This window comes from Onychostruthus taczanowskii, unplaced genomic scaffold, assembly GCF_017590055.1.
Source record: "Onychostruthus taczanowskii isolate IOZ18803 unplaced genomic scaffold, ASM1759005v1 scaffold266, whole genome shotgun sequence".
In the NCBI taxonomy this organism is placed as follows: domain Eukaryota; kingdom Metazoa; phylum Chordata; class Aves; order Passeriformes; family Passeridae; genus Onychostruthus; species Onychostruthus taczanowskii.
The window spans coordinates 15809-34619 of record NW_024499973.1 but is presented as its reverse complement, the minus strand read 5'-3'; the positions used below and the strand labels follow the sequence as shown (position 1 = coordinate 34619).

Below are 18811 nucleotides of genomic sequence, written 5' to 3'. Positions count from 1 at the left end.
CTTCTTAGCCCAGACTTTGTCCAAATTGGGTCCAGTAAAACCTCCCATGTTGTCCATTCCTACAGTGGTTTATGTGTTACCCTCATTTTACTGAGCTCCACCTCTGGAGCCCAAATTGCACAGGAGAAAACAGATATTAATTAAACAACAGCCCCAAAGGGGTCATTTGGTGTCCCCAAAGAGGTGTTTTGGTGTCCCCAAAGAGGTGTTTTGATGTGCTCCAAGAGGTGGCTTGGTGTTCCCAAAAGAGGTGGTTTGGTGTCCCCAGGGAGGTGTTTGGGATCCCAGGGCTCTGGAAGGTCACAAAGAAGAGCCAAGCCAAGCAGAGCAGAGCAGTTATCAACCCACCCACCACCTTGTGCCTTTCCAGGGGTTGATCCCATCCCTCCAGTTCCTTGGGATTGACATTTATCCCCTCCTTTCAGGTCCAGCCCAGCCGCAAGATGTCCTGCGAGAAAACCATGTGCGCCGAACCCTGCCCTGACCCGCGCGCCGCCGCCTGCAACGAGCCCTGCGTGGTGGCCTGTCCCGACTCGCGGGTCATCATCTTCCCGCCACCCGTGGTTGTCACCTTCCCGGGGCCCATCCTCACCACGTACCCGCAGGAGACCGTGGTGGGCTCCACCGAGTCGGCCGAGCTGGCCGGGGCGCTGGAGGCGGGCGTGCCCATCGGGACGGGCCAGAAGGGCCTGGAGTGCCTGGAGTCCTGCTGCGTGCCCCAGTTCGTGGCCAAGTGTGACCCCCCGTGTGTCACCCAGTGCGCCCCGCCCTGTGTCACTCCGTGCGCTGCTCCGTGCGCCACCAAATGTGCCCCGCCCTGTCCCCCGCCCTGTGCCCCGCCCTGTGCCCCACCCTGTGCCCCGCCCTGTGTCCCACCCTGTCCTCCGCCCTGTCCCCCGCCCTGTCCCCCGCCCTGTCCCCCACCTTGTGCCACCAAGTGCGCCACCAAGTGCGCCCCGCCGTGCCCCGCGCCCTGCGCGGCGCCCTGTGCCAGCCCCTGTGCCACCAAGTGCGTGACCAAGTGCGTCCCCACCTGCACCACGCCCTGCGCCACGCCCTGTGCCACGCCCTGTGCCACCAAGTGCGTCCCCGAGCGCTCCTACACCTTCTCCACCCGCTGGAAGCACCCGTGCCAGAGGGGCCTCTGCAAGAAGATCTGAGCGGTTTTTGAGGGAAAGAACCACGGAAAGGAACGAGGGAAAAAGTGAAGGAATATGGAATGTGACCCGAAGGCTGCCGGAGAGGGAAGCGCCGCTGGAAACCAGGACCCTGTGTTTTAAGTCTAGGATAGAGCTTTAGTTTAGTTCAGGCTTTTCTTTCTTCTTGGGGTTTTGCCTCTTCTGTCTGTGCTTTGGACTTTCTCTGCCCAGTTTGACACCGAGCGTGGATCGAAACAGAGGGATTTGGGGAATGGTAGGGATTGGAAGGTCTCAGCAAGTGTGAGGGGAGGGGGTGTCAGGCTGGAAGGAGTCAGGCTGGAGTGGGTGATCTCGATTTTGGGTGATTTTGGGTGATTTTGGGCTTTTCTCGGAGTCGGCTCCTCTTTGTCTGCATTATTCTCTCTGCAAATGTTCGACTCCACTTTGCATTCCCATTAAAATGCTGCTGCATCAAACCCGTTCCGAATTCCCTTTTTCCTCTGCTCCTTGGGCTCTCTTGGGGACACTCAGCCTTGGATAGAGGGACAGGCGACCTCCAGGCTCTTCCTGGACTGCTCCAAACTTGACTAAAGGTACAATTTTGGGTTAAATTCCTGGGATAAGAGATTTCATCCCTAAAAAGACCTGGCTATGCATTTTCCAGGATAAAACCTTCAGATTGAAGCAAAACGGGAATTTTTAGTGTCCGGTTTATACCCAGATCTGTTTGGGGATTTTCTTCCCTCTAAACAAAGGGAACTGAGCCAAACCCAAGCTGTTTTCCACATTTCTGCATCCAAACTTTCCTGAACTGCTTTTCCAAGGACTCTTCTCCACCTCTCGGCAGTGACAGGGAGGGACCCGGAGCTCCAAATTCCAGGAGTCGGTGCCAGCAAGGGATCCCTCCAGGCAGTTTGGGATGCCAGGCGTGTTCTGCTCATCCCATTCCAAGCCATTCCAGGCACTGTTTTTATCCTAAAGACCATGTTTGGTTCATTCTTCCCTAATGGCCACGTTGGAGCTGGAATTCCGGGTCATTCCCGCAATTACCCCCGCCCCAAAATATCCCAGGGCTTCCGCACAACAAAGGGAGGCAGAACGCTTCCCAAACACTCCCAGGCTGGATTACGCCTGGACCTGGAATGTTAATTTAATGTTAATCAACTCTTATTTGTGTTACGTGCCCTAAGACTGGAATAATCAATTTGCCAAAAAAAAAAAAAAAAAAAAAAGGCAATTTGGTCCCTGGTGAAAACTTCCCCGGGGTTCGGTTCCAAGGATGAGGGGCTGAATTGTGAGGAAAACGGGAAGTCTGGTGGGAATTAGGGATATTAAAAGTGTCCGTGTTCATTTTGTGTTGTTGTGAGCGCTGGTTCTGCTTCTCGTGCCCATTAAAAATCATTTTCTGCACCTCCCTGCCCTGGGGTTATTCCACCTCTCTGGGATTCCTCATTTCTCTCCCAGATGCTCCGTTTGATTTCCAGGAATCACCGATGGCGGTTTCCTCCCAGCCACAAGTTCTGGGTAATTTTGGAAAATGGGAATTTGGGCCCTTCAGTGTCAGAAAAAAATTAAATTTCCAGGGGATAATGAAATTTTAATTACATTAATCGGGCTGACAAGTCCCGGCCGTGCCCGAGATCTCCTCCCAGAGGTTCCCCGCATTGCTGCGGGATGTTTTTATAAATCCTCCGGGTTTCTCTTAATCATCTCCGCCAGAAAAAAGAAAAAAAATAAAAATAAAAACCATCAGCGGAGCCTCCCGTGATTCCCCATCTCGCGTGGGAGGTGCGGGCCTGGAAAGAGCAAGGGAAAAGGTGATTATTGCTAATTAATGCTTAATAAAGCGGGATTTTCTGCGGGCTCAGCAGCTCCTGGGGGAAGTCTGGAGCGGGCGCGGGGTCCTGAGTCAGGAGTGACCATGGGAGAAGCAAAGATCTCTGTCAAAAACATCTCCAAATTCCTGAATCATTGTTTATCTTTCTTCATCCTCACCCCAAAACCTTCCTCCTCCTCCTCAGGGGCTGGGAATGATCTGTGGATTTCTGTGTGGCTCCTTCCCTGGAAATCGCGTTTCCCCTGTGAAGGCACCGGCTGGAGCTGCTGCCAAAACAATTTAATTTTAATTTAATTTTATTCCTCCCCTCCCCATCTCGGTGCTCTCTGATCTCGGGCGATGTCAAAGCCTTGTTTTTCGCACCCAACTCCTGGTTTTCCCGACACACCGCGGGAATTGAGCAATTTTTGGTGCCGATTTCCTCACGGGGATTATTAAAAAGTCTGAGGTGAAATCCCAGCCCCGGCTGTTGATTCAGAGGGGAAGGAGATCCAGGGAGGAGCCCAAGGCCTCGCATCTTTCATCTCCTGCGCCGGCTCTGAGCCAGGAATTCTTTGTTTGGAGAAACAAAAACAGGGGATGGAGAGGCTGATCCAAGCGGGGATATTGAATTGGGAGATTTTTGGTAAAATATGGGGGGGAAATATCGATATGAAAGCTCGCAGCAAAATAAATCTTCAGCTCGGAAGTTGTGCCAAGGGTGGGAATCGCCCTCCCTGTCTGACATCCCGAAATCTCCGGGATTTAAAGGAGCGCCAGGTGGAGTTTGGGGAGAAACAATGGCCACAATTACCTTGATTGAGAGACAAAAGCAAAAAAGAAAAACGCATTTGAGGGACAATGGGGACAAAGAGGACAGGAGTGGTTCCCTTCCCCCGGGGCGAAGTGAGGAGCTATATAAAAGCTCCTGCAGAGAGATTTTAAATCATTTTTCTGCGATTCTCATTCCATCTCCTGCTCTGCCACCGCGTAAGTCAGGTCTGGGGGGTCGGGCAGGGTTTGAGCTCCGAAATTGTTCGATTTGCCTCTAGAAAATTCACAAGGAGGGGTGGGAGATGGTTCAAGATTTGGGAACAGAACAGTCGGAAATAAATGAGGTAAAACTCGCTAATTCTGAGATTAATTTAATAAATGGATATAAGAAATATGAGTATTAGAAAAATAAGCATTGAAGAGATTAGTATTGGAAATACGAATATGGAAAAGACGAATATTGAAAAGATGAATGAATGAATGAATGAATGAATGAATTAATTAATTAATTAATTAATATTGGAAATATGAACACTGGAACTACGAACACTGAAAATGTTAAAATTGGAAATGTGAATATTGGAATATGCGAACATTGGAAATACGAATATTCTAATAAATAAATAAATAAATAAATAAGGGTAATAATAAATAATGATGAAATAATAACAAATAACAAATAACAAGCAAATAGTAAATAATAATTAATAATTAATAATTAATAATTATTAGTTAATTAATAAATGAGAGTTCCCCTTTGCTCTGTCCCCTCACGTTGTCCCCTCTGTGTCACCTCCAGCCCCGCGATGTCCTCCCAGCCGCTCTGCCCCATGTCCTGCTCAGAGCCCGTGGCCAGCGCCTGGAGCCAGCCCTGTGTCACCTCCTGCGGGGACTCCCGGGCTGTCATCCACCCCCCGCCCGTGGTCATCACCTTCCCGGGGCCCACCCTCAGCTCCTGCCCCCAGGAGAGCATCGTGGGATCCCCATTCCCAGCGGGAATGGGAAATTCCTTCGGGCCCGGAGGTGTCCAGAGCTCCTGCGAACCCGGAGCCTCTTCTGGTGGCTGGAATTACTCCTCCTCCTCCTGCTTTTCCCAAAATTCCTACCCCTGCCATTCCCAAAATTCCTACCCCTCCTACCCCCGAAATCCCTTCCCGTCCCACCCCCGCCCTCCTAAGCCCGGCAAAGGATCCCTGGATGACCAAAACCAGCAGAAAAAAGAGTAAATCTGCAAATTGTGAGGGGAAGGCTCCGAGAGGGGCCGGGGCCGCTCCTTCATCCCAGGAATGATCCCAGAAACCATCCCAGGAGTGATTCCAGCCCCGCAGTTCCCTCTGGATCGGATCCCCGCTCGCCGCTCCCACCGATTCTGCCTTGCTGTGAATTTGCCCGAATTCCTCTGTAATTCCCTCTGAATTTCCCTGGAATTCCGGGCGGCGCTGCTGTCACGGGATGAATCCCATTTCTCAGCCCAAATAAAATCCCTTCTGCATCACGATTTGGAGTTTTCTGTTCGGGTGGGATGAGATCTTGGAGCAGTTCTGCAGTGGATACGTAATTTTTCATGGAATTTTTTTCCAAGCTCTGCCCCACCTTGTTCCCTGGGAAGGTGAAATGGGAATTTTCTGACAGGTGAATCCATAAGAACATTCCCTGGAAGAGCCAAACCCTCCTCCCAAGATCTCTGGGATAATGGGATACTTTGGTCCCATGGGTTTGCAGAGGTTTTATGAAAAAAGAGAAGAAATCCAAGAGATTTGAATGCAAACACAGAAGTTTATTGGGATAAAAGTGGGCAAACAATTCAGCTAAGGAGGGAAGAGGCAAATTCAGAGAAAAATGACATTAAAAACAAGAAGGGGGAGAGGAAGAGCTGCTCCCAGGGGTGCTGAGGAGATCCCAGGGGTGCTGAGGGGTTTGCATGGATGCTGAGCATTTCCCATGGATTCTGAGTTCTCATGGATCCTGAACATTTTCCATGGATCCTGAACATTTTCCATGGATTCTGAACATTTTCCATGGATTCTGAGCAGTTCCCATGAATCCTGAACAGTTCTCATGGATTCTGAACATTTCCCATGGATTCTGAGCAGTTCCCATGAATTCTGAGCAGTTCTCATGGATTCTGAACATTTTCCATGGATCCTGAACAGTTCCCATGGATTCTGAGCAGTTCCCATGGATCCTGAACATTTTCCATGGACCCTGAGCAGCTCCCATAGATCCTGAGCATATTTCCATGGATTCTATTTCCATGGATTCTGACCATCTCCCGGCCCCACAGAGCCACGTCCCCCCGCTCAGCTCCTGCCCCAGCTCCTGCTGCGGCTCCCCCAGGTTTCCCCATCCCTTTCCCGGCTCAGCAGGGCCCGCAGCCCCCGGAGCGCTGGCTCCAGGCGTTCCTGGAGGAGGACAAGAAGCCTCCATAGACCAGGGAGCCCTGCAGGCCGGCGGAGCGCTCCATTCCCGCTGGGAATGCGGACCCCACGATGCTCTCCTGGGGGCAGGAGCTGAGGATGGGCCCCGGGAAGGTGATGACCACGGGCGGGGGGTGGATGACAGCGCGGGAGTCCCCGCAGGAGGTGACACAGGGCTGGTTCCAGGTGTCGGCGCAGGGCTGGGGGCAGGACACGGCGCAGGGCGCGGAGCAGCGGGAGCTGAGCTGGCTGGAGAAGGACATCCTGGGAGGAGAGAGCTGGAACTGCTGCGGGAAGAGGAGGGAGGGGAGGAGAGAGGGTTGGAAACCAGCGCAGCAGAGCCCCTGCTCGTATTGTTCCCTCTCTGTCCCTCTCCTCCTCCCTCCTTGTCTCCTTCCATCCCTCCCTCCAAAAACTCCAAAATCTCAGAAGATTTTGCTCTTTCTCTCGTCTCCCTGTCCCTCTCTCCTCCTCCTTCCATCCCTCCCTCTCAAACACCTGCTCTGGAAAAACTCCGATTTTTCTCTCTTGTTTTCCCTTCTCCCTGTCCCTCTCCCTCTGTCTCTCCCCCTGCCTCCTTCCATCCCTTCCAGGCATCTCGTCTCCAAAATTTCAGATTTTTCCTCTTTTTCCCTTAACCCTTTCCTTCTCTCCTCCCTCCCTCCCTCCCTCCCTCCCTCCCTCCGAATTGGGAGCCGGGAGCCTTTTATCCTATCCCGGGATTGCCCGCGGGGGTTGAGCCATCCCCGACATTTCCCAACCCTGGGGAGGCGATCCCTGCCCGGGCTCCGACTGTTTTATCTGCCTCAAAACAATTATCAGTTTCTCCCAACACCCTCCAGTTTCTTCCTTGAGTTTTTTTGGAAGCAGTTTCACTTCCTGCAGTGTTTTGCTGATTTTGCTAAGTTGGTAAAAATGCTGGGGAATGTTGTTGTTTTTTGGTTTTTTGGGGTTTTTTTGTGGAATTGCTTCACAGGCAGGGACAGCTTCCATAGACCAGCCAGGCCTTGGACACTTCCAGGGGTGGGAAATCCATGGAATTTCCTGGGCCAGACCCTCACAGGGAACAATTCCTCCCCAAAATCCCACCCAAATTCCCCCTCTGTCCCCCTGACCCCATTCCATGTGTCCTGTCCCTGCAATTCCTGAGGAAAAATCCCTCTCCAGCTTCCCCGGAGCCCCTGCAGATCCTGGAGGGGCTCTGGGGTCTCCACAGGCTCAACATTCCCAACATTCCCAGCCTGGATCCAAAGGGGAGGGGCTCCAGTCCCATGAGCAACTTCATGGCTTGGAGACACCAGAACTGAGCACGGAATTCCCAGTGGGATCTCAACACAGCAGAGCAGAGGAGGAGGATCAAAGACCAGGAGCCAAAAGGAAGAATTTTAGGGTTCATTTGGGTTGATCCCAATGGATTTCTCCTTTTGCCCTTTTAGGAGGATGGGGAGGTTGGGACAGGGATTTCCAGCTGTGGTTGGGGCAGGGGTAGCTCCTTGAGGCTGTGGCCCCACAATTTCTCCTTCCCTGGTTTTTCCTAGTCCTGGTTTTGGTTTGGGTGAATCGTCTTAACTGAAAATTCCAAGGGTTGGGAAAACTCTGGGAAACCCCAGGAAAAGCTCCCTCAGGCTTCCTACCCTAACAGTTACCAATGGAAAAAATGGAATAAAGTGGACATTTTGGGACAGAATTCTCAGGGCTACTCAAAACCCCACTGTTCAGTTTATAACTCCATAAAGGGGAGGTATTTTTGGGGGAGGGAGCTCATTCCTTGAGGAAATTTGGGAAAAATGCTGGGTATGGAAAATGGAGACACAACAGGAAATGTAATCCACGAATGACTGGAGAGGGAGGAATCTGAGGAGCAAATCTGCTGAAGTTGCAGCCAGACCTCTGCCTCAGCTGGAGCTGCACCTGGACATTCCCAGGTTTTCCAGGGGTGATGCATGGATCCCCTCCCTGACCTGGCTCACCCCAATCCATGAATCCTCCTCCCTCAGCAGTGCTGATCCCACAGATTCCCTAAAAAGTGGATGTGGATTTCTCCCGAAAAACTCCCCGGTTACTCCCCCTGGACATTTCATGAAGCTGGGAGTGCTCCTTGACGAGGAGGATGGGAAGGAGCTCTTCCCATTCCCGAATTCCATAGGAAGGTGCCTGTGGACAAACGTGCCTCTAGCCAGAGTTACTGTGGGTCAATAATGGGAGAAATTGCACAATTCCCTTTTCCTCGGAAAAAGCAGGGTGGAATCCGTGCTATGTCAGCACCTCATGCTGATGGATCAAGCTCTGAGCAATCGTGAAGCAATCCCAGAAGTAGGAAAAAGCAACAATGAATATTAAAAAAAAAAAATAAATCATTACTGTGCCTGAGTAATGCCATGGATGTAACAACAACAGTAATAATTGCTGAGCGAAATAATCAGTTTATCTGGGCCAGTGAGAGGTGGAGGGAATTTTTCTTGAATCATTCATCAGCCGTGGATGTTTCAGCTCCAGCTGATTGCCCAAGAAAAGGTATAAAAACCCTCTTGTCTCTGGGCTGCTCCAGCAAACCCTCCGACTCGCTCCGAGCTCCACAGGGGTAAGTCCGAGCCTGGAATTGTTCCTGGAACTGTCGGGATCTGATCTGAGCTTTGCTTGGATCCAGAATTGTGGGGCCAGCAGGGCCAGGGCAGGGGTTGGGGTTTACTGGTGATTTTGGGGTTTACTGTTCATTTTGGAGTTACTGTTCATTTTGGGATTTACTCTTAATTTGGTATTTACTGTTAATTTTGGAGGTTACTGTTAATTTGGGATTTACTGTTAATTTTGGGGAGTATTTTTGTGTCAAATTGACTCCATAATTAAGAGTTGGGAGGCACAGGAGACAAGGACATGAGAAGATGGAAAACCCCAAATTTTGAGCCTCTTTGTGACCTTTTTGCTGTTCGTTCTTTCTCTTCCCAGCCCAACCTCCACTAAATCGGTCTCCGACCTTCCTGCTGCCTCGGCTTTGTGGTTCCAGACCCATCCCCAATCCCAGAAGATGTCTTCCTACAGACAGAGCTCCAGCTCCCGCTGCCTGGCCCCCTGTGCGATCTCCTGCCCCCAGCCCTGCGCCGACACCTGGAACCAGCCCTGTGTCACCTCCTGCGGGGACTCCCGGGCTGTCATCCACCCCCCGCCCGTGGTCATCTGATATTTCTCTTCCTCCTTTCTCATTAAACCATTGTGCATCAAAATCCAGAGTTTTCCTGTGGTTTTTAGCCATAATTTGGGGGGTTTTCTGCCAGTCTGGGTGAGCGTGGCAGCTTCTGGTGCCTTTCCACACCTTTCTGCGGTGACACAAAGTCATTCCAAGAGGGATAAAGAGGTTTTGGAACCCTCCCAATCCCACTCGGATCTTCCCTCAGGGCAGGCGTGGCTGTTCCCTGTTCCCAAAGAAAGTCAAACACGGGTGACTCGGATTATTTGTGTCTCAATGCCTGCCCCAGGCTCCTGATTTAATTAGATCCCCACACGGTAATTTTACAGTTTTTTCATTGTTTAAAAACAGCCTGGGGGGGAAAACTTTCATTGGAAAACTTCCCCTGGAAATTCCCACAGGAATTTTTACCTGAAAGGCAAATTTTTGGTAGAATTCTGTGAGTTCCTTGAACTTTCCCGTAAATAAATCAAAATCAATTAGAGTTTTAAAGTGTTTCCTGCAGAGCAACCCACTCTACCCTGGGAGAGTGGGGAAATTCTCTTTTCCAGGGAATTTCTGGCTGCCCCATCCCTGGAATTATCCAAGAACAAGTTGGAACAACCTGGGATTGGGGAAGGAGTCCCTGCCCATAAATCAAAGATCTTCAAGGTCCCTTCCAAACCATTTTCTGGTTCTATGAAACCGCAAAGGACAATTCTTTAACCTTTAATTCCTTAATTCTCCCTGGACTTGGAAGGAAAAGAAAAAAACATAGGCAAAAGATCCGAAAATGTCTCAAAGTTTAGGGGGTTTTCTCCTCCTTTTTCCGTCTCTATTTTGGAGCAGCCTCTGGTCCTGTGACCCCTGATTATGGAGGCAATTTGATATAAAAATCATCATTTTCTGGCCACTGCCACACTGGGATGTGCCTGTGACATTTCCTGAAGTTCACGGGCACAATTTGAAGAAGAAAAGGACAGAAAAATTCCAATGGCAGCAACTGAGGCTCCTGAACCACCTGCCACCCAAACAGAGAATTCCTGGGAGCGGGGAGAAAACTCCAAGGATGAGAAAAACTCTGCTCTGAACCCCAGAGGTCACTGCACCCTTGTCTTACCCCGTGCTCAGTCCCAGGACAAGGGAAGGGCTGTTAATTGAGATGCAATCAGCAGCTGACTCATTAAAGGCGTTGCAAACGCGGAATCCCAGCTCGGGGCAGATCCCGATGCCAATTAAACCTCTCATGTTTGATTTCTAGACTTTATGTAATGGGTAAAGTGTTTATTTAATGGTTTTTAGGTGCTCCTGGCTGGCAAAATCTTTAATGTGTTTTTAGGTGCTCCGGGCTGGCAATTTCCCTGCAGGCAAAAAGGCCCAGGGATGTGCCCTGATGGATTCCAGCATCCTGCCAGGGTCAGATTCCCATGGGATTGGCAAAGGGAGGATTTGCCATTTTTATCATTTTTTCAATTGGAGGAGCATTCAGGTGTTTTAAATGAGATTCTTCCTCAAGCACACTGAAGAAATATCTTCTTTTTTAGCTCATTCCCCGCCCCCTTTTTTTTTTTTTAATCAAAATAATTTAATAAGAATGTCTGTAATCTTTGATTTTTGCAGTGTTCAGGGGGCTTTGAGCAACCTGTTCTAGTGAGAGAAAGCCAGAGGGGTTGGACTGGATGGCCTTTGAAGTTCCTTCCCAATCCAAACCATTCCCTGATTCCATAATTCCTTGTTAAATAAAACAACCCAGAATCATTTTACCTGATAAATTCCCCATGTCCTGTCAGTTTTGCCCATGGCCTTTTCCAAACTGAATGATGCTGGAATTCTGTTATTTTAATTATTTTTTTTTAACCTTCAAAGGATGGAAAACTGCCCCTGAGGAGTTTTATTGCAGAAAGATTTGGAAAACCAAGTAAATTCAGGCTGTGCTCCTCCTTGGGGAGCAGCTCAGACCTGCCTGTGGGCAGATCAGGAGGCGAAGGGAAAAAATGGGAAAAAAGGGGAAAAGGGGGGAAAAGGGAGAAAAAGGGAAACCAGGAGGCTGCTGTGTGATGCAATGAATTTTTAATGAGCAAGAAATGCCCCTTTGCAAAGACAGAGATCACAGAACACGGAAAATCCATTCCTGGACAATTTTGGGGAAAATCCATTCCCAGAAAATTCTGGGGAAAGTCCAACCAAAGTCCTCCTCCGAGATGTCCTCAGCCAGCTTCTCCTGGCTGTTGTCCGAGGTCATTGTGGGTGAAATCCATAGGGAATGGGCTGTCCTACACCGTTCCAATAAATCAGGAATGCTGGAACAGGGAATGTGCTGTCCCACACTTGTTAAATAAACTGGGAATGCCAGAATAGGGAATGGGCTGTCCCATGCTGGTCCAATAAATCAGGAATGGGCTGTCGCACATCAGTCCAATAAATCGGGAATGCCGGAACAGGCAGCGAGAGCAAACAATGAGGAGGTGCCGAACAAGAAGTAGGAGAAAGATCAGGAATGCGAAGGGGGCCATGGAAACACCGACCCCTCATGCTCCTGGCTGTGGATTTGGGCATTCCCGGGATTCCTTGGAAGCTCCGCTGCTCTCAGCAGGGCCCACAGGAGCCGCGGGAGAGGCGGCTGAAGTGGCGCGACACCGAGGGGCCGCAGGAGCCGCTGGCCAGCGCCGAGATCCCGTATCCAGAGCGGGCGCCGTATCCCGGGAAAGCCCCGGAGCCGTAGAGACTCCCAAAACCCAGGGAGCCGCCAAAGGCTGGGGCTCCAGCAGATCCCACCACAGCCTGCTGCGGGAAGGAGCTGAGGATGGGGCCGGGGAAGGTGACCACCACCGGGGGCGGCTGGATGAGGGCGGTGGAGTCGGGACACTGCCGGACACAGGGCTCGTTGCAGCTGTTGGCCACGGGCTGCGGGCAGGAGATGCCGCCGGTGGTGGGGCAGAGGTCGTAGCAGGACATTTCCCGGCAGGGGTGGAGGTTCCTGGAATGGAGAGAAGGAGCTGCTGAAAACCGAGGATCTACGGAAGGGGCAGGTGGAGGTTTGGGGGAGCTGGGAAATGGGGGAAGACTTCCCCAGGGGAAAAATTGGGGTGGGATAGGAGCAGGTTTGGGGTTGGGAGAGGTGGGATGGGATGGGATGGGATGGGATGAAGATGGGATGGGATGGGATGGGATGGGATGGGATGGGACAGAATGGGGTGAGATGGACATGCGATGGGATGAAGTTGGGCTGGGATGGCGATAGGATAGCATGGAAAGAGCACAATTCTTTCATCAGATAAAAATACGTATTTAAAACATTTTTCCACCTGGATATCTGGGCGTAAAATGTTTAATGTTTTTTCCCAGTAAAAATATTATTTTATTCACTGGGTCAGAGCATGAGTCTACTTTCCTTCATTTTGACTGTGGTGAAAATAACTAAATAATTAAATATTTTTATATTTTTATATATGTAAATGACTGGAATTAAAACAAACTCTTTCTTCAGCTGGATAGCTCAGGACATGGACAAATTTCCCTGATTCAATCAGGGACTGAAATGCAGGAAAATTCAGCATTTTAAAGCTTGTGCCATCCTGAATTTTCATTCTGCTGTCAGTCCAAGAATGGCCAAATATAAATAAGAGGGAAAAAAAAATTCCTAAATAAAAAATGCCTTATGTGGATTTGGCTCCTAAAGCCTTGCAGTAAAATACTTGTCAGGATACTGCAAAAATGAAAATTCAAAGAATAAAAAGAAGAATAGAGGGAAATCAAAGTCCTGAAAATTAATGTAATAGTTGCGAACAGCAACTGGAATAAAAAATCAAAAAGCAAAGTCATTATGGAGCTGGGAGAGGAATGAGAAGACATTGGACTTACCTGATGGAGAGGAAAAAAGCAGGAGAATGATGGAAAAGCTCTGCAGAGCTGCTGCTTTTATACAAACCCTGGGATGCCCCGGGGCTGAACACGCCGAGCCCGGGAGTCGCCACCTCGGACGAGCCCAAATCACTCCCCAAAGTGACGAAACTCTCCCGGCTTTGCAAAACCACCCTGAATCTCTGCCCCGCAAGGTCGGCACATTCCAGCTGCCGGCTCCCTTTCATCTCGGATCCTGATGGAGCAGCTCCATCCCTCCCAGCGGGAATTAAATCCCATTTGCTAAGCCCTTCCTTCATTAGCATCATTAATGATTTTAATCGGAGTCAGAACCTGCTGCCGTGCACAGGTTTGGGTTTAAGGGCTCCGGATTTCGGCTGTCGTCACTTCTGCTCCCAGATTTTGCAATTTAGTGCTTGGAGAGGTGCAAGGAGGCTCCTGATGGGTTTTGCACCCGCAGCCACAAACCTCAGGTCGTTGTGGGAATTGTGGGGTTGCCTGCTGGGATCGGGAAATACCCGATTTTCCTCAGTGCAGAAAACACAATATTTTAGTAATTAGGAGGATTTGCCATTTTTATCATGGGTCATTCCCCGCCCCCTTTTCTGCGGGAAGGAGCTGAGTTTTTGGTTTTTTTGTTTTTTGGTTTTTTTTTTTTTTGGTTTTTTTTTTTTGTTTTTTTTTTTTTTTTTTTTTTTCCTTCCAGAGGGATATCAATGTTATTTTCATTGCCAGGTTCCACCTCAAAATCCCTCATTTGCTGTGGATGACTTATTAAATAAACACATTCCTACCAAAGTTACACTGAAATTGGGAGGTTCTTTCCCCCAAACTTCGGGATGTCCTCAGGGGATTACAGGAATAATTCCCCCCAAAAGGTGTCCAAATATTTTTGGGTGTGTTTTTAAGCACTTCCCAAACCCTCCTCAATATTTTATGCATGAAATATGGTATGATTATTGCAATATAAATATGTGGTTGTGTTCTAACAGCCCAGCACTTTGAAACATAATTAAAATTAGTCTTAAAATTATTATTAAAAATAAAACATCAAAAAAAATTGTCCAAGTGAACTCTTCCTGTTCCCTTCACCAGCTCATGGCTTCTCACCTCAGTGGATTTTCTCAACTAATCTGTTTTCACTTATTTGGGTGAGTTTCTTCTTCAGTGCTGATGTTTTAACTCACATTTTCTCTGTTTGTAGCCTGAATATCTGTGAGACAAAACACGGATCTGGATGGTGTAAAAAATATCTGTAATTTCCTCTGAAAAGTTCTGAATGGTTTTGTCCAAGTCCAAATTCCAACAACATATAAAAGTTGCTGATTTCACAAGGAAGGCGCTGAGGTTTTCATCAATTTTTTATCTACCATGGGCAAAGAAGAAAGGAAAAAATCTTGCACCTTCAAGCAGATGAAAATGATGATTAACACCTGAGCCAGCATCATTATGCCAGCTAATGAGAGGTGAATAAATGAAGCAGCAGAATCCGAGCTGTCATTCTGAGTGCATTTCATGGAACGTTACCAGGCGTGAACCTCAGCCAATTAAAGTGCTGAGATGAAAGAAATCTTTGGGTTGTAATTTGCGTTTCGTGCAGCGTCAGAATTTGAATCAACTCATAAACAGAAACATTGAGCAAAACCCTTTCGTCACCCGTGAGGTGACCCAGGTGTGATAAACACACTAATGGGAGCCTTGCCTTCTCCAGCAGCTCAGAGAAGTACCAAAAGCCCCTCCTCGAGACTGCCTGGAGTTTCACAGAATCCCGGAGTTATCTAAGTTGGAAAAGAGCTCTGAGGTCACCGAGTCCAGCTGGGACCACGCTCACCTGGTCATCCAGACCAACGTCCAGGAATCCCTTGGACACTACCAGGGATGGCCACTCCAAGCCTCCCCAGCCAACCCCTTCCATGGGCTTTCCAGAAGGAATTTTCCCAAATTTCCAACCCTGGCACAGCTCGAGGGTGTTCCCTATTGTCCTGTCCCTGTTCCCTGGGATCAGACCCCAAATCCCCCCGGATCCCCCTTTTCTCCAGGCTGAGCCCTGCTCAGCTCCCTCAGGATTCTGCATTCCCTTTTCCAGCTGCTCCAGCCCCGTTCCCTTCCCTGGACATTCCCCAGCCCCTCAATGTCCCCCTTGCCATGAGGGGCCCAGAACTGGACGCTGGATTTTCCCATTTCCATGAGATTTCCAAGTTTTTCCCCTTGTCCCAGAGAAGGTTCTGCTGGGTGATGGCCAAGCTGGCGTCAGCTGATGACCGTCACATTTCCCGATGACCAACTCAAGGATTGCCCTGACCCGAGGGTGGTGGCTCAGCCACCATCCAGTGTCATCACACAGATCCTTTGTCCCTTCCCTCAGGAAGCACTGCGGGATCTCCGTTAGAGCCTGGCTTAAACCATGCTTAAGGGCTCCTTTTATAACCTGAGCTTTTCTTAACCTTCTCTCCACCACTACAGGTTTTCTCACTATTTTTCAGGTCCTGGCAGGAGGTAGGCAGATTTTCTGACTGGTTTATCAGGTCCTGGCAGGACATAGAACATCCCCTCCACCTGTCATTTGGATACCACTGGGGAAGCTCTGTGTTCTGCTGGGAGTCATTCAATTTTGCAGCAGATTTTGCTGTTTTTAATTCACATTTTTCCTTCAGTTTTCTGGTCAGAAGTTCTCTAAACGTGGTGGTGTTCAACAAATCTTTTTGCTGTAGGAAAATGGGTGCCCTGAGATCTTTTGGCAGCTGAACCAGATAAGGAAAACTCCTAGTGAGATAAGGATCTGCCTGAGTCAGGAAGTGGCTTTGTGCTTTGCTGATGACATAAGAAGATAATGACATTTATGGTGCAGTGCTTTTGTTGGGTTTTAGGCTACTTATAAAATATGGACACAAATTCTATTTGTATTTAATATATAAATAAATTAAACCCATGGTCTTGACGATCTTCAATGCTCTTCCAACCCAATTCTGTGATTCCATGACCACCCAAGAGGGCCTTGTTTTGGATTTAAAGAATTCCCCTCTGCTCAGCATGTAGAGGAAACTTCTGCTCAACTTTGGCCACCATGCTGTGACTACATTGTAATTCTGTAAATGTAAATTTACTGAAATTGTAAATTTATGGGTAAAACAGCCTCATGGAAGACTCTCCATGGAGATTTTCCCCTCTGGGCAGAGTTTGCTCAATGTTTTTGCACCCTCATGTAGAGCAGGGAGCTTTATCCAGCGAGGTTGGCAAACTCAGGGTGGGTGAGGACACAAAAGCCCAACACAAGGATTTTCAATGATGCAACAGTTTTAATGAGAATGAAAAGAACACAAACAACATGGCAACATCAGGATTGTAAATACAGGCAGAGCTTGAAAGACACTTCAGTCTGTCACTGCATTCAGCCACAGGGGTGATAAAGAAGATAACAAGGAATTGAACTCATGGAGGTACCAGAAAAGAATTTAAAGGGAAGAAAAATCTGCATTTTGCTTTTCCCTTCTACATCATCCAGAGGGTTTTCCCTAGGGTTTAGCAGGAGCCCCAGTAGCCACGGCCGTAGCGGCCGTACCAGGAGTAGGGGCTGCAATAGCCAGAGCCAAAGGCTCTGCCGGAGCCATACAGGCCCCGGTACCCGCCACAGGAGCCCAGACCCCCATAGCCCCACAGACCCCCGTAGCCCAGGGATCCGTAACCCCCATATCCATAGAGACCCCCATAGCCCAGGGATCCATAGCCCCCATAACCCAGGGATCCGTAGCCCCCATAGCCCAGGGACCCATAGCCCCCATAGCCCAGGGAGGCCCCAGAGGCTGCAAGGACGGGTGCTCCAGCAGATCCCACCACGGAATCCTGGGGGAAGGAGCTGAGGATGGGGCCGGGGAAGGTGACCACCACGGCGGGAGGCTGGATCACGGTGGTGGAGTCAGGGCACTGGCGGACGCACGGCTCGTTCCCGCTGTCAGCCAGGGGCTGGGGGCGGAGGACGCCGCAGGCAGAGCCGGTGGAGCACAGGTCGTAGCAGGACATCTTGTAGGGATTGGAGGTCAGCAGACACTGAGGAGTGAGAAAAAGGCAGAAATTCAATGGTTAAAAGATTTGACAGTTGGATGTGTGGATGAAAATAATTGTTATGTCTCAAGTCTTGCTTGTCCTTCCTTCTCATCAGTGTTTTTGTAAATCACTCGCTCTCTGAGCTGTCATCTCTCCTGGGGTCCCATTCCTAATTTCTTGTACTTCCTTCTCACCACAGAAAGCCCATAGAAAATTCTTATTGGCTGAACAAACCTTCTGCAAGGTTTTGGAAGCTGCTTTGGTAATTTTTCTAATTTTACTAAGAAGAAAGAATGATTTTACCATTTTGAACTTATGAATGTCCAACACCAACTAAAAATAAAACCATCACAAAATAACCCAAATATTAAGAATCTCAGAATCCTTATGGATGACCCCAACCTTGATTAAGACCAGCAGAAAAGAGAGACTGGAATTTTCTAAGGGAAAATTCTAAGGGAAGAGATCCCTTAGAATCGTGCTTACCTTTCTTGTGGAGGTGAATGAGGCAAGGAAGGCGAAGTGAAGAGCCCCAGGTTGGGAGAGCTTTTATACCATTCCCAAGTCCTGGGGAACATCTAAGGTGCAATTTGGGGATGTGCATAATTGGGGCAAACCCCAAATGAATGTGACACTAGGTCCTCAAAGTTCTGCTGACTCTTTGTTTATTTGCTGGCCAGGAGTCTCGTGAAATGTGAGAGGCGCATTTCATCACAGAGCCCTCTTTCATCTGGAATGGTGACAAGTCATCCTCATTCCTGTTATCATTCCATTCACAGCCCTGGCGTTACAGCAGGAATTATCCCAACGCTCTTCCAGAGCTTCTCCATCATTAATGGCAAAACCCGTCTGCTCGCTTGGGGTCACCTGGTGTGCAGAGCTTTTTTCCATTAAAAAACAAAATACCTGGAGAAAAAATTATTTAGAGCAACTTTGGGGTGGTCATTTCTATCATCATTACTCTACTTAATGTAAGAACATTATGGAACCCAAAGGAAGGCATGGAAATCATCCTGTGGTCCTTAAAGGGTTTTTGTTACAAAATCTTGGAATTATTTGGGTTGGAAAAACCCTCCAAGACCATCAAGTCCAAGCTGTGACCGACCCTCAACCAAGGCCATTCCCTGTTCTCCTGTCCCTTGTTCCCTAAGACCAGAGTCTGTGGTTGAGCTATCCCTGGCATTGTTTTTAAATAAAATACAATTCATGAATTTCCGGGTTTTATTCAGAATTTTTTATTTCAAATTATTTTTTCATTGGGGAAAAACCTGAAGGGTCACAAGCCCCCAGTATTTGGCTTTGAACTGATGATACCAATGGTTACCAAGATACCATAAACATCTTGACTGCGGTGTTTGAATGTGATGTCATTCCATAATTGTGAGGAACCTAAATCCAGCTCCATGCCTTTAATCTAATGGGTCATTCACAGGATTTGCATGGACTTGCTCCCGGAAGCTTGAAAAGATTATTGTCCAAAAGCCCCTGCCCCCCAAATGCTGAGAACCCCACCTCACCATTTAGGGATCACCTATGGCGTGGAGTCTGCAATATTAAAATGGCCCACCCGTAAACGAGGCAAGAAGGAGCCTTTGTGTCA

General features: G+C 48.8%; 3 protein-coding genes across 3 annotated transcripts; all 3 read right to left on the bottom strand.

Moving 5' to 3' along the window:
• Window positions 1-6088: 6088 nt before the first annotated feature.
• Window positions 6089-6409, bottom strand: LOC121337392 (scale keratin-like). The gene has a single exon (XM_041407475.1). It carries the CDS (start codon window positions 6407-6409, stop codon window positions 6089-6091), a length of 321 nt encoding a protein of 106 aa, XP_041263409.1.
• A 5486-nt stretch (window positions 6410-11895) lies between these two features.
• Window positions 11896-12264, bottom strand: LOC121337385 (scale keratin-like). Its single transcript, XM_041407467.1, has one exon. The coding sequence runs from the start codon at window positions 12262-12264 to the stop codon at window positions 11896-11898; it is 369 nt and encodes a 122-aa protein (XP_041263401.1).
• A 4425-nt stretch (window positions 12265-16689) lies between these two features.
• LOC121337384 (scale keratin-like) lies at window positions 16690-17187 on the bottom strand. The gene has a single exon (XM_041407466.1). It carries the CDS (start codon window positions 17185-17187, stop codon window positions 16690-16692), a length of 498 nt encoding a protein of 165 aa, XP_041263400.1.
• Window positions 17188-18811: the final 1624 nt, after the last annotated feature.